At 35.4% G+C, this 15,409-nt stretch overlaps 1 protein-coding gene across 7 annotated transcripts in view; it reads left to right on the plus strand.

The window, feature by feature from the left end:
* Positions 1–15,051, plus strand: part of LOC121078769 (putative short-chain dehydrogenase/reductase family 42E member 2) — a 29,502-nt gene extending 14,451 nt beyond the window's left edge. For all 7 annotated transcript variants that reach the window (XM_040575281.1, XM_040575282.1, XM_040575284.1 and 4 more), the window contains 11 exons: positions 1,716–1,948; positions 4,565–4,660; positions 5,040–5,100; positions 7,030–7,148; positions 8,577–8,652; positions 9,823–9,905; positions 10,462–10,599; positions 11,288–11,353; positions 12,132–12,195; positions 12,547–12,620; positions 13,864–15,051. In XM_040575281.1, coding sequence (XP_040431215.1) covers positions 1,721–1,948; positions 4,565–4,660; positions 5,040–5,100; positions 7,030–7,148; positions 8,577–8,652; positions 9,823–9,905; positions 10,462–10,599; positions 11,288–11,353; positions 12,132–12,195; positions 12,547–12,620; positions 13,864–14,067 — 1,209 coding nt within the window. In that variant the 5' untranslated portion in view covers positions 1,716–1,720 and the 3' untranslated portion in view covers positions 14,068–15,051. The remainder of the gene's footprint in view (positions 1–1,715; positions 1,949–4,564; positions 4,661–5,039; positions 5,101–7,029; positions 7,149–8,576; positions 8,653–9,822; positions 9,906–10,461; positions 10,600–11,287; positions 11,354–12,131; positions 12,196–12,546; positions 12,621–13,863) is intronic.
* Positions 15,052–15,409: the final 358 nt, after the last annotated feature.

A 15,409-nucleotide genomic window follows, 5' to 3' on the forward strand; every position in this document is an offset into this window, starting at 1 on the left:
TGTCAGTGTACTTCAGTGTACAAAAAGGTGCTTTTTTGCAGAAGAAAAGGTGAAATAATTATATGGCTTAAAGCTACAGTGTAGCATGATTTAGAGATGAAAATTTTATTTTCCTTAGGAGGGGAAGTGTACCTATTTTAGTTTTATTTCCAATTTAAATTTAGTTTGGAAATGTGAATTATTTTTCATTTTTTAAATGTCAGGATATTTTTCAACATAAGGAGCTCATAAGTTTCACTTTGTGCTGCTATTCGTTTCATTGAATTTAATGAGCTGACATTGTGTTGAAACAGCATAACAGCGTGGAGAATCTGCTACTTCGTTCCCTGTGTCTGAAGTCCAAAAAGTGAAGCAGAAAATAAGAAAAATGACAAAAAAAATATAAAAAATTAACTAGGCAATGGCAAAATAATCTGTAACTGCATGCTGCGGGATGCATTTTTTGTTGTTCTTCTAGTATTTCTTTGTCATCCTGGAAGTGATGCAGCTGACAGTTGCCAATCATGGCCAGTTCTGCATTGTCTCTGCTGAACCCTGGTGTAAATGACTGAGAGCAAACCTATGCCCAGCTGCTGTAAGATTTCTGCAATTATTTTTGTGCATGGGGATGTTGCTATCAGGACCCATTCCAACTATGAGAGAACCATAATAATCTGAATTGGGTCCATATTCCTAAATTAGAGTGGCAGGCACCCAGTTTGCCTCCCACTTTACAGTGACTTAGTTTGATTGATTTTAGGTGTATGTACTCTGGATTTGTTTGGGGACTTAAGAGCCTAGATCCTAATGTGTAAAGGCCATGGAAGGAATCAAGACAATAGGAGCTGTCTAGGTGGGAAAATTAACTGCAGTAATTTCTTGTAAGTATATTATGATTTGGAATACCAGTCATTTCAGTTGTATAATTTGAGTACATTTTTAAAGGGTAGCAATTATTGTAGAATAAACTCACTTTTCATACAGAAGAAAGCATGCAGACAGGTAACTCTTGTGAAATTGCTTATCCTAGAATGATATTCTAATCAGTCTTCCCAAGTAGATGAACCCACAGAGCAGGTGGTTTACGCATGCTGTTCCTTGTCGGTCTAGCTGTATATGAATGCCCTGATTAAAAAAAAAAAAATCAACAAAAGTTGGAAAGAACTGAACAGAAAATTAAACGTATCATCTATGTAACAACAAAAAAAGTTTTAAGTGGTAATGAGTTATTGTCTTTACTGAATAACTGTGACCTAAACATGAAATAAAGTGGACTTAAAAAGCAGAATCAAGTCTTTTCTTATATTCCTTTTGTAATTTGTTTTTTCCTGACTAGTGGGCTAACATCTATTTGACATTAATATATCAGAAGTCAGGGAGTCTTCAAGGGTAAAATGTTTGATATACCAAGCATTCAAAAATATAATCATACCTGTTAAGTTCAGGTAATTATAATGTCTCTAAAATTCTATATTTTTTCTTTATATCTACGTAACATGAAACTTTTCGGTAAGAGGAAAAGACTATATCTGAATGTAAAAGTAGTCAGACACATTACTCATTGTACATAGAAATACTGTCACCAAAGCGCTGTCACTTTATACACTTTAAGCATCTTAAGATAATAAAATATGTATAAATAAAAATAGTACAGTCATTGTAATGTGAAACTTACTGAAATTGTGTAGATCCCAGAGTACTATGCGGGAATTTTCACAAGACCTTTTATCTTGCAGTTGTGATGCAAGAACGGTCTACAGAGGAGCTCCACAGGGGCCACCCATGTGAGAGCAAACTAACTGAGCACACTGAACCACTGGTTAAAAGCAGAAAGACAGTGGTGACAGGAGGTGGAGGCTACCTGGGATACAATCTGGGATGTGCTCTTCTTAAGTCAGGCGTTGCCGTTGTTCTGTTTGATGTACGGAAACCTAAGTGGGAAATTCCAAATGGAGCAGATTTTTTCAAGGTATGTTGAAATTACATATTTAACAGCAGTGAAATAAAATCATACTACTTCTATGCATATTAGTATAGAAGGCAAGAATAGCAAGAATTCTTAGGAATTTTTGATAAAGGTTTTTCAGTAAATGCTTTTAATGAACATGGTAAAAGGTTCTTGCATGTATAAATAACTGATTAAGAGACAGCAAGCAGGAGTCATCCAAGTGGTCACTTCTCTCAATTTCACCAGTGAAGTTCTGAAGAGTCCTGTATTGGGATTTGGTATTTAACACATTCATACTGACCTAGGTGAAGGAGTGAGCAATGAAGTGACAAAGTTTATTGCTCAAGCAAGCTGTTTGGAGTAAAAAGGTGAGAGAAGAACAGTGAAATAATGATTACATACGGAGAATGAATTCCATGCAAAGGATGATTAAGGAAACTAGCACTTTGCAGACTGGGAAAGAGATGACTTGGGAGTGGGAGAGATCTTCAAACTGTGAGAGGTATGGAGAGGCTTAAGGACTGATTGTTCACTGTTCTTTCCAGTACAAGAAGGAAAGGCCATTAAATGAAATGAGGAGTCGGTTCAATATAAACAAAAAGAGGTTGTTTTCTCATTCATGCAATGGGAAAAATGCTTGTACAAAGTCTTACTAAAAGTTTACTTCTGTTGGAGATTATTAAATAGGTAAGTTAAATTAGACTCAAGAAATCTTCTGAATTAAAATACTTGGAGGCTGGAAGAGTATTCTGGAGTAAAATGTCACATGCTTGTCCTGTTTCTGCTCTTACCGGGGCATCCACTTATGAGCAGTGATGCTTTTTGATTCCTAACAATTCAATAAATGTATTTATTATGTCTGGAAAATGGGGGGAACAAAAGAGGCCTCAAATATTTTGTGGTTCACAACCATCTGTGGAGGACAGCATCCACCACTACTCCTTGATATTGGGAGACACGGACTCCTCACAGTTGCTTCATCAACTCAGGTTTGGGGATCTGGGTACACAGGCATGCACTAGCACTTTGTGCATGTTCCCATCATCTTACACAAGTTCTAGATAGACATAGGGTATCATCCAGCTGATCTGGTACAGATATTTAGCCTAAGAGCTCTTCAACACCACCACAAGAATTAGAAAGTTGACAGTAAAGTTGAAAGTGATCACAGGATCCTTGTCCCAGGGGCTATTGAGGTGGTGCTGATTTTTCTAGCTATGTCACCATGTGGGAAAGCCGTGAGGGAGGCAGAGGGGGGACATGTGACAATGCTCTGTGTAGCTGTGCATTGGGCAGAATAATGGGTTAGGTAGACCTCTAGTCTGACCCAGAACGCTGTTCTTATGTTTATTTTCAAAAACAGCTTTTACAGAATGTGGCACAGTGATAGAGTATTGACAAGGAACCATTCAAAAACTGTGGGTTTGATTTGTCAATGATGTAAACCCACATAATTTGATTTGAGTTGGTGCATTGATGCCAATTTACAACTTTTTAAAGTTAATCAAGAGATCAGACTCAAATAGTCTTCTGAGAACAGTTGTTTTAGAATTTAATGTAAAAAAAATAGTATAAATTACAGGTGAATTACCTAGAAAATAGAACTACAGAGTAAACAAAGTAATAGGTCACCTCAGAGATCTGAGCTTTGATCAGTGATTTGGAGATTGCTAATATTATTTATACTGTTTAGCTATTTCAGCATTTGATTGAAGGTAGGACGTGTAAGTCAGCCATAATTGTGAAATACTTTTACAACCTCAAATGAAAAGTTGAGTTAAAAACTGATTGGATGATCTCTTAGTCTTACCTCTAGCCGTATCTTTTGTGATTATTCTATCAATTTCATCAAAGTAAATTAAATAATATCTAATATTTTAAAATCTCATAATTCATTAAAGAAGTGCAATTTTTATTGAAATCTGTATGTATGTGGAGTATTATTCATATAGTACTACGTGGTATACAAAAATGCAGTGTAATATTCTACACACAGAATAGCATTTGTTACTAAATACTGTGTGTGTGTATTTAAACAGTCCAGCATTCATGTCATAATGTGATTATAATACCACACTAACTTATACAGTATTAAGTGCATATAGTGTGTACTCTTCAGTTTTAATCCTGTACAAAAGTGTAATTAAAGTTGTCATTCCAAGCACTTAAAATAAAGCATATATGGGCAACGAGACATTTGTCCAGATTGCACAAGCCAGATCTGAAGGTGTGTTTGCTAACAGAAAAGGGATTCTCTTATTTGGTGATTCCTTGGTAAACAGCTGAACCCTCCCTGTTATGATTTATTGTCATTTGGGCTTGATTCTCTAGCCCTCAAGCATATGCTGCTCCCATTCAAGTTCAACAAGTTTTGCCACCTTGCAAGACTAAGTGTGAAAATACGCGTCTTAATTGGGTCCAACAAGAGTCATCATTGTTTTGCAACAAAATACTAACAAAATTCTTAGTCACAGATTTTCCTCCTTGTTAATGATGTTTTATTTAATGCTAATTGGGGGTTGTGAAAAATCGATTAGAATGACTTGAGATTTTTGTTAATGTCCACAGTTAATATTGATTGTATGGAGAATGTAACGAGCTTTACCAGTCAAAACCCATTTTTTTCTCATTTTACAGGGTGATGTGAGGGATTATGATGCAGTGTTCAAAGCATGTGAAGGGGCAGACTGTGTTTTTCATGTGGCTGCTTGTGGAATGTCAGGATTAGAACAAGCAAGTACAATTTTCCTAATACTTTCTCTTTTTATTCTTGTAAGAGCAGAGATCTGTCTCCATACAGGAGTCAAGAGTGTGGTTAAAGGATTTTTATGTGAGACGGAAGTTGGTTATAAAGGTCAAGTCATCTGTGCAGGGAACGAGGGAGGTGTTCCTTAAGTAATAAATGTCAAAGCATGAAACTAATGTACTACTCAGACAAGAACAAGACAATAAAATTGAAAACTGCTAGAAATTACTGTATGTCAGAAAGACAGAGAACTGTAACACATATACAGAAAAAAGGCCAGAGCTATTCTAGATCTAGCAATTGTAACAATTGTATTGTGAATGTGGCTTGATAAATTAATTAGAGTTTGTGCAAACTTATTTCTAGCTTCAAAAGAAAGAACAGATTGAATCCATAAATGTCGGTGGCACAAAAATAATAATTGATGGTATGTACCTAGACTTTCTTTCTTTTCACCTGAATTTTTTAACTTTCTTTGTAACTGAATCAACTGAATTCAAAAAACTTCTAATTGGATTTTTCCAGTGTTCACTTGGCAGTTAAAAGAGGCTCTCAGAGTATGATGTAAAATTAGGTGTGCAGAACCCTGATACATACAACAGACTTAAAATATGTCGTCTTTCTAATGAAGCAAGTGAACTCTTTAGATGGAATGAAACTCCAGTCCCATTAAAACTGGTAGATTTGCCACTACTTTGGACTGAGGATAGGTTTTCAACCTCGACTTAATTCCATGGCAGACCAACTTAAACTCTCCTCCATGTACTGATTATCTTGTCCCTTCACTATTCAGTGGAGAAGAATTATCTTCTTTCCTCACAGAAATATCATGAGAGATATTGTACTGTTTGTTGTATTGTAAACATCTAGGTGCTATAGATATCCTAAGTATATTTAGCTATTATGTTACCAAATTAATATATCTATCCTTGTTGACCCCTATCTAAATATGACTCCTTTCTAATATATACTGTTTTTTAACTAAAGTCTCAGTAAAATGTCAACACATTTCCTTTTGTATATTTAACTCCAGAAAGAATGTTTCAAAGTGTATTGTAAATGCCAAAGCTACTTTCTCTTTGCTTTTCCCTCAAAACCTAAAAGGCAAAATGGCAAAAGCAGTTTCATTTTAGACCCGTTTTCATTCTGCCTGTAGTTTATTGTGGATTATTACTGAAAAAAAAGCCATAACAATTAAAGTGAAGTGGTAGGCGAGTAAAGGTCTAAATGAGCTAAAAGGAGAAGTATGCTACATATTCCCTTATTCTTGCCCCAACCTCTGAACTTACAGAAACATGTCCTGTCATATTCTCATAGGCTCCCAACAAAGTAAGAATCTGTGAGGAGTGTGAACCTTGAGGTTCCCTTTTAACCTACATATTAATAACACATTTTATGATTGTATTTTCTTCCAAATATTAACAACAATATTTTCATTATTTCCAAAATGAGCCAATTGGTCTGACTGCTGTGTAGATTCTAAAAATTCTCTCATAGCTTTGTAAATATTAATTCACTAAAACTTTAGAAACATTGCCAAATAAAAGAAAATTATTGTTATTGAAGTTTGCAATGACATATATGCAGCAGAATTTAGACACCTTACTCTTGACTGGAATTCATAATTAAGACTTTGTTTTGGAAATAATACTAATTTCATGTGTATTTAACATACTACTGATTATACACTGACAGTGTATGTTTCCTGCTAACATTTGTTAGCTATTTGTCACTTATGAACGATTTGACACAAATAGAGCTTTGTCACACACACACACACACTGGAGACAGCTAGCACAGTTTATTATATGTCTACTTACCTGCAGGGACATCCATGAAACTGTGGGACAAAAAGCAGAACTGCTTCCTGCTCACTGATGAAATAAGGGCAAAAATAATAGTCTGCAGGCAGGCTGCTGTCCACAGTACTACCCCTACAAAGAAGCATAGGGTTTTCAATACTGTTTGATCACAAGATCAAACTCATCTCCTTTTTATTCATCTCATAAAATGAATATGTTTTAAGAAATGTTTCAAAGGAAAGGTGGATTTTTTTTTCCCTGCCAAGAGATTTCCTCTATCCAGCTGATGACTACAGTCCCGTGGAGATATGATAGCTGCAAGTATATAAAACGTTTGGTGACCATGATACGTAATATTAAAACAGCAAATATTTGGGATGAAAAATTCCACCTGAATGAAAGATACGATTATATTACATGATAAATTAATGTTAAAAATAAAATATTATATTTTCTGTAAATGTAATGCTTGTTTGCAAAAAGTGTTTTCCAGTTCATATGTTGTTTCTCACTCTTTATTTTTGTTATAAACAAAATTTTGTATGCCATTGTAGTCTGCAAACAAAGAAATATCCCTAGACTGATATATACCAGTACGGTGAATGTGGTATTTGGAGGGAATACTATTGAAGAAGGAGATGAAGAAACTGTGCCATATTTTCCACTGGAAAAGGTATTTTGTTCATGTGATGTCATGGCATTTGCTGTACTCTAATGGGTAGATTAGATGAAGGCTGGTCTGGAAGCAGAAGCTGTTTTACTATAGCTCAGTTTAAATTCTATGAAATTATTTTTCATTAATAAAAATTGACCTGTGGTCAATGAAGAGATACTCAAATCATAGTTACTTTAATGTGCTGTAACCAGGGGATGTTAAAATACCTGAAATGATTAAGAAAATTGGAATCTGTCATTTAACAGGGAGATTTTTACAGGAAGGGCTTTCGGGGAACCATCTGCTATGTAAATATTTGTTTGCGCTGAAGAATATTACTAAATATTGAATTCCACATCTTTATGCACACTCATTTTCGCTTCTTTGAAGTTCCTAAACCTTGCTTTCTTGCTGCCTTCTTACATCACCTCACGCTCTGAAATAGTATTTCCTTCTTTACTATGATCATTTATGGAATGCTTTCTAGCTGAAATCTGGAGCTCAGTGCATTCTGGCCACTCTCGTCATTTGTTCTTTCCTTCTCCCAGCACACTGCCTGCAGTTAAGAGCTATAATTTTAGTCTGTACATCCAGTGTCCAGGAATCCTAAATAGGATTGACTACTACTCAGTTAGTGCCTCCCGAAATATTTAGTTGGAAATGTCAGTTTGTTCAAAGCCTGCATGGTTCCTCAGACTTCTAAGAAAGCATTTCAGGAATTTGCAGTTAGTTGCATTGTGTCTGAGCCCTAATCATATGTTTTCTCTGACAGTGACCATGAAATAGCAACCAGCAGAGGTAGATGGGGCTGGAAGGAAGGTGGAGCAGATGGATTAAGCCACCTGAGAGTATAAAGACTTTCCGTGGTGTAATTTTTAGCTATAGTTTTCAATATAAAGCACGACAATACGAAATTCAAGAGTCTTATAAATAACCTTCTGTGTCCAGAATCCTATTTAATACATTTGGGTACTTTTTTTTTTTAAGTTAATAGTAGAGGATACAGTTGGGAGATTATTGTTTATAACTATATAATTATAAATCATTATAATTATATAAAACGTAATTATTTGTAATTATATGAATAGTTTCAATAGGAAATTGAAACATTTTTGGAATGTCTATACCCTTCATTTCATATTTAATTTATTGTTTAAAAAAAATCCAATTTCAAAACAAAATTATATGACCAAAGAGAATATTTGACTTGATATTATTTTTTTCAGTACATCCAGCACAAAAAGTTACATAATTCTTTTTGTCACAAGAATCTGTCTCCCTAGATATATACCAGTGCCATATCTTGTTATTTCTAGTTTTATTTTACTCAGCTGATGTCTGCAAGCTGGCTAGATTTAGAGGTTATCAGGTATAAACAGTAAATTTGCCTTCACAAATACAATAATGTTGATTAAAATGTTGATCATATTCTGCCTTTCTTTATAGCATTTTAATCATTATTCTAGAACGAAGGCAATTGCAGACCAAATGGTTCTTGCTGCTAATGGAACCTTACTCAAAGGTACATCTAAAACATTTGGGTTTCTCCTATCATCAGTAGTGCTATTGCTTTCTCTGTTTACTGATTTATCAATAAATAGGTTATTTAAAATAAACTGAAATAATCCTACCTTCAGTGGACAATGATTTTTGTATGTGCATACCCAGACACATATGAGATTGTATACAAAAAATTGATGGGAAAATTCAGCAAATTTAACCTTAATTATTCAAAACATTTAAAAAGTTTACCAACTTTACAACAAATATAGGACTTGTGCTTTTATTACCCATTCTGTCTATCACTTTGAGCTTCTAAGCACTAAGCACTGTCCGATAAGGTCATTCTTATAATTCCCAGGAGCTTGCTGGTATCTTGCAAGAATAATTGCTGCTTCTTAAACAGATTGGCAATATCAGGGCCATGTTGACTTCTAAAGTCCCATGTTCATGAATAGCTATGACTAAAATCTGTCTGTATATGGCAAGGGAAATATTTATCCTTGCTTTTATGTACATATTTTGCTACTGTTACCAACTTCTTTGAACTGAAATTTGACAAATAAACATTACGTGTGGATGCAATTTTAGCATCCTTGATTAACTACTGAGAAAATGCCTGCCACATGTTAAAATTGCCCCCACAAAAGGTGGATTTGTGCCTATTCCCACTGTACTTAATGATTGACATGTAGAGCTTAAAGTATTAATTTTAATTTAGAATATTCTAACTAATTTGAAAGCCTCTGTTTAAGAGACCTCTTTCATTCCTTTGTGATGCCATCAAGCTGCAAGCAAGCAAGGTGTCTAAATATAGCGAACTGAATGATATTCCAACACTGCCTGTGTTTACAATTATGAAGTATTTTATAAACTTTTATCTATAACAAAAACAAAAAGTCATTCAAGCACAAGGCATAGACATAGGACAATTTGATTTGTCCTGTTCCTAGTTAAACACTTCTGTGGTCAGATGGATTCAGTTTTCAAGGCTGCTAAAACAGGATCTTTCACTACTATTGAATTCAATTTTATACAGAGGTGAAAACAAGTAACTAGGAGGCAGTATCACGTAGAATGGTCAGACTGATCCTTTACTTTCACAATGTAAAATTTAGACAATATACGTGGTTTGCCTGCCATATGTTGATATCAAAGCTATATGAAAATCACATTTTGTTCTCTCTCCAAGGAGGTGATAAGCTCCATACTTGTGTGCTTCGTCCACCAGGCATATATGGACCAGAAGAACAGCGCCACCTGCCACGAGTAGCTGTATGTGTTATATAGTCAGCTCTGGAGGACACTACAACTAGTTGTAAGGGCATAACATGAGAGGAAGTACCTTGACTACAGGTCTTAATAATTCTTCCAGAAAAACTGTAATGAAAGCTTAGTGATGGGTCATATGATGCAGGGTAACAAATAGCATGATATGGGCATTGTAGAAATGGAAAGGACCAAGTTCTGCTTTTAAATGAAGAGAAAAAAAATGCATAGATGGAATGCAACGTTAGAACACCTAGGTTTGAATCCCCGATCATTTAATGAAAATAGTACTTTTAAATATTTTTCCTAGCTTCAGAACAGTACAGTCTCAAATGCTGTTATGTCATTCTATTTTACCACTACATATCAGTGCAACCATCCTTAATTTATAAAACCATCAGCTCATTGTTTTTTTCTTGTGCTGTAATTGTGCACAAATATAGAAAATTCTAAGCATTCAGGCTGAGACAAAATGAATAAATTATTCTGCATAATAAAGAGAAACACTTCATATAGTTTTTTCTTTTTTCTTTTTTCTTTTTTTCCTTTTCTGTTTCTACAGATAAATATCCAGCGGAGACTATTTAACTTCAAGTTTGGGAATCACAAAGTTCAGATGAACTGGGTTCACATAGGAAACCTAGTACAAGCTCACTTACTAGCTGCTGAGGCTCTCACCTCTGAGAAGGGTTATGTAGCAGTAAGTAGATAGTATAAACATCCTATCCCAGTAGCCTTAGCTCTCAAATAAGTTTCTTTTTTGATGCTTTGAGATCAAAGGTTCTCCAAAAGGTTATAGAATCATCAGGGTTGGAAAAGACCTTCAAGATCTGGTCCAACCATCACCCTACCACCAATGTCACCCACTAAACCATGTCCCTAAGCACCAGGTCCAACCTTTTCTTGAACACCCCCAGGGACGGTGACTCCACCACTTCCCTGGGCAACCTGTTCCAATGCCTGACTACCAAATTCTCAAAACTTGTGTGCAGCTTCACACCTTAAAAAGCTGTTCATTAACATCCTATCAGTGTAGCTACCTCTGTTAAATTCATGAAGATAATTCTGTCCTCTACATATCGTGAAAGACTAAATGACATAACAGTTGGGTTACTACAAAGTGAAACCAAGCTCTGATCTACATTACAACATCATTAATCCTCGGTAACTCTAGTACCACCATGGGGTTACCCAAAAGTATGAGACTTGTTTGAAATCACAATGAAGTTCAATGAAGGTAGTTTGTTGAGCTGATTTGTGTACATTCACTGAATGTATGCTGGTATGTTATTCACAAAATCAATAAAGATAGGTGGGTTTGAAAAAGAAACAAAATGCCATCCTATATATAGTGGTTTTCTAATTGTTTTTTTCTGCTTCTTTAACAGAGTGGACAGGCATATTACATACACGATGGCGAAAATGTCGTATTTTCCGAATGGATAGTCCCTTTAGTATGTATTGTACACACATTTAGCTTTAATTGAAAATATGGGCCCTAATCAAGTAGTTAACTAAAAGACTGTACTAACTAATAGAAGTCCAATGCACATTAATTACTGAATTATCCAACATTAAACTTAAAATCTGCCCTTTTCTCCTAGCATATTCCAAAATTCCACTGGCTTTAAGGAAGTTTTACATGTGCATATCTGTGGAGTTTGGCCCTTATTATTTTGAGAGAATTTAGCTAAGAGGTAGCTCATAGTGCATGAAAACTTCTACTATTAGTATCTGGGAGATGATTTATAGCCATTGGTTAATTCTCTGTTATGCTATCTGCTGCAACACAAAAGAGAAGGCCATTTAGAATCACATCTTAAAAGCTAAAATGAGGCAACATTATAACCAGCCAGCTGGGATTTTAGGAACTTGCTAAAGTTTTGATCTTGCAATGCCAACACAGAAAAGACTTCCAGAAAACTGACTTCAGGAGAACTATGGGCCTGTATCTAATTATAGTTAAGTATTCCCATCTCAGTCACCGGCTCCTTGGAAATAGCATTGTTTCCTATTTACCATCCAATTCAATTTGAAGGGTGTGAGGTGGACGCCAAAGAACAAGTAGTTGTGGGTTTCACTTGCAGTTCTTACTACCAGTATTGATAGGAAGATTAACTGGAAAAGCTTAGATATATTTTATCAATATTTATTTGTCCATTTTCATGTTTTGTTGACACCCTCAATTCAATACAAATTCTCTGTTATTCTTTTCTCTTATACCCTTTCTAGTTTGAAAAATTAGGCTATAGGAAACCCTGGATACATATTCCTGTTCTCCTGGTTCACACAGCAGGTGAAAATAATAAACTACGTACTTGATTATTATGCTTTTTTAATTTTTTCCTTATGTCTGTAAGGCTGCGTAATGGTTTTATAAGATTCAGGGCCAAAACTGTAGAACTTATCTAATTTAACATTATTATAATTAATATAATAATCATGCCATTTGGCATTAATAGTAGCAGATAAGGTTTAAAGGCTATTAATAAACTGAGTTCATCATTTACTTTTTAAATTAAATACTGCCTTGCAGTATCTTCATTGCATCCTCTGATATCACTATGAATTACAGGATGTGCAATGTCAGCATTATCTCAGTTTATTGTTATCCAGCTGTCTCATTAATTAATTTTCTTTTTCACAGCCACTGTGATGGAGTATCTGCACCTGGCACTAAAGCCAGTTTTTATCTTTACACCTTTCTTGACAAGGAATGAGGTAAATACTTAAAGACAGAGAATGTTTATATATTTCTGATGAAAATTCTCATGAAATATGTGATACACCCTCTGTACAGATATTAGAGCTCTGTTTTTCTGCTCAGGACTTAGCTCATTCAGGGCATAGGCAGTCATTTTGTAGCCTCATTTTCTATGCCATCCTGACTACCTCTTATAAAATCATTAGAAATGAATCTGTACTTGAAGACTAGGTCATCCAGAGGGACAATGTAGGGGTGCAAGACAGAGCAACTGACATGGAGCTGGCACAATGAGGAAAACAGGCACTTCATTGTTTCCAGAGAGCAGTCGTATGCTGTGGAACTGATTGTTAAAGGAAGGTGGTCCAAGAATACAGAGCAAGGATTTTGGTTCAGCGTGGTAGCAGTCATAATATAGGGCTAGCCAATAACTAGAAAGTCCATTAAAATAATTCTAAATTGGAATGAGAAGTCAATTTCCTACAAACAAAACTCCTGGACAAATTCATTTTTATCTAACTTATGCGTTTATACAATATTATGATTTATAATATAAATCAAAATACTTTAATCTGTCATCTAGTTTCTTACTGTATTGTAGCAGTAACATAATAGGATACTGAAGGAACTGAATGGACCTTATTAACTTACACTATAGCTTTTCGGTTATTCCACAGTTTATCTATCTGTTTTTATATTTCTACATTAGTTCTCCATCTGAAGCAGAAATCATTGAGGCTGTGCAACTTGAGCACTTTCACAGGTACCCTGCTTTTAGACAAGGAGGATATAATCATCCAAAAGGGCATGTTTTCCAGTCCTTAGAAGTGCATTTCTGCACAGTTGAGAAGCCACACCATTCTCCCCCAATAGTCATCCAATTCCATTACATATTTCTGTGTACAGATGAGCTAGTTTGAGGGAAGTGCATTGATTTGTTGCATGGGATTTCCTTAATTCTATCTTACTTGCTTACTTGTAGATCTTAAATTGATAAGTGAGAAATAAGTGTGATAAACAGCTTTTCCACCCAGTCCACAAAGAATGTTGTAACACAACTTTGGCTTTTTATCTGTCAGCTACGTAAACTCATTCTGTTAGCTCTGAACAGAATCCGACTCCAAAATATGTACATTTTTGAGTGTCTATCTTTATTCATGTTTTTAATTCCATTGGAATATCATTGATGACGTATTTTCATCCAAGTTCTAAAAAAAGAGATATTAAAGTCACTTCCATAACTGTCCTTTTGGATTTTAGGTGTGGAACGTTACTGTAACTCACACTTTCCGAATAGATAAAGCACGAAATCAACTTGGTTACAAACCAAAGAAATTCTCATTAGCTGATTCTGTGGATCATTATCTTAAAACAAGACCTATTTGCCAAGAAGATCATACATTCCTTAAAATGTTGTTTGCTTTTGGGCTTTTATTAAGTTTGATGATTCTTTATTTCTTCTAAAACCAAATAGCTACCCACCTGTTCCAGAAAAACTAATTTTGTTTCTGAGTATTAATGATCTCGTCATAGTATATTCCTCAGTCACTATGGAATTTATTGTTCTTATTCCTTATTCTTATCACTGTGATGACTTCTCTCTGATCTTAAAAACAAACAAACAAACAAAAGTGAAAATGCAAAGCACATCAAGAAGTGTTCTCATAGGACAAAAGCAAAGGAGTGTCACAAAATCAAAGGAGTTCACCACCAACAGGTGCAGGAAGAGATTTAATGAATCTTCGTTAATGGATTACTTCATACTGAGAATATCTTTCTAAAAATGATAATCCAGGAGCATAAGAAATTGGAAGAGGAACCATTGTAGCACTGCAGTGCTGTAGCAAGGTAGTGGCCGTAATGAAGAAACTGCTCTGATGAAGCCGCTGCTACAGCTGTGTGAGGAATTATGAAGACCTGGGAAATATATATAAAAAAAAGAAAAGTAAATATTTATACAATATTTATATATAACAGGTGGGAGAGGACTGAATGTCATATTTATGTGAAATAGTTTGTTGTTCAAAACCTGTGTAAAAGATGTAATAATGTATCATTACACGTGTTTGTAAATGAAATATTTTTTTGATGCAGTAATAAATCATAACTGAATCAGCTACTGTTTTTAAGGAGTCTGTGCAAAGGGAGAGGGATGACACATAAGACTGCTGGAGTTCAGCAAGGAGTTACTGCTGCCTCTCCTTGTAAATGAAGCCAAGTCATGCTATCCATAACCCTGTACCAGCGCTGGTACACTGCTCGCTCAGTGACTTGCTACTGCAGTGTCAGCAGGCAAACCAAGCACTCGGCCCTGAGTGAGGATCCAACCTCCCTCTTCTCCTTCCTTAAGATTTACATTAGTTGCTTCTTGGCTGGATTATACTACATGAGCTACATGTGCTGCACATGTACTATGTGTACATATACAATGTGTATGCCAGATGAATTTTCATGAGGTACCTGTCACAAGGATTTTCTCAGGGACCAACTCTGCTCTGACCAGGGAGTGGCTGCTCCCTCTCTTGCACCCAACGTGGATCAGGAGAGCTGGACTTGCCAGGGTGAGTCACAGAAGACAGTGATGGATAAGCTCTGCCGTCTGATTATCTCCACTCTGTATTTATCTTGCCTTTGTATTAACATTTTACAGGATTTTTAAGACCAACAAATTCACAGAAATGCTCTCATTATATCTTTAAATCCACAGGGTACACAGGAGTGCTAACAGCATCACTACAATAAAATGTTATTATCTCAAAATAAAGCACAGTTAAAGGAAAATGTGAGCAACAACAATTACCACTGC

The sequence above is a fragment of the Cygnus olor genome, chromosome 15 (genome assembly GCF_009769625.2).
Source record: "Cygnus olor isolate bCygOlo1 chromosome 15, bCygOlo1.pri.v2, whole genome shotgun sequence".
Lineage (NCBI taxonomy): Eukaryota > Metazoa > Chordata > Aves > Anseriformes > Anatidae > Cygnus > Cygnus olor.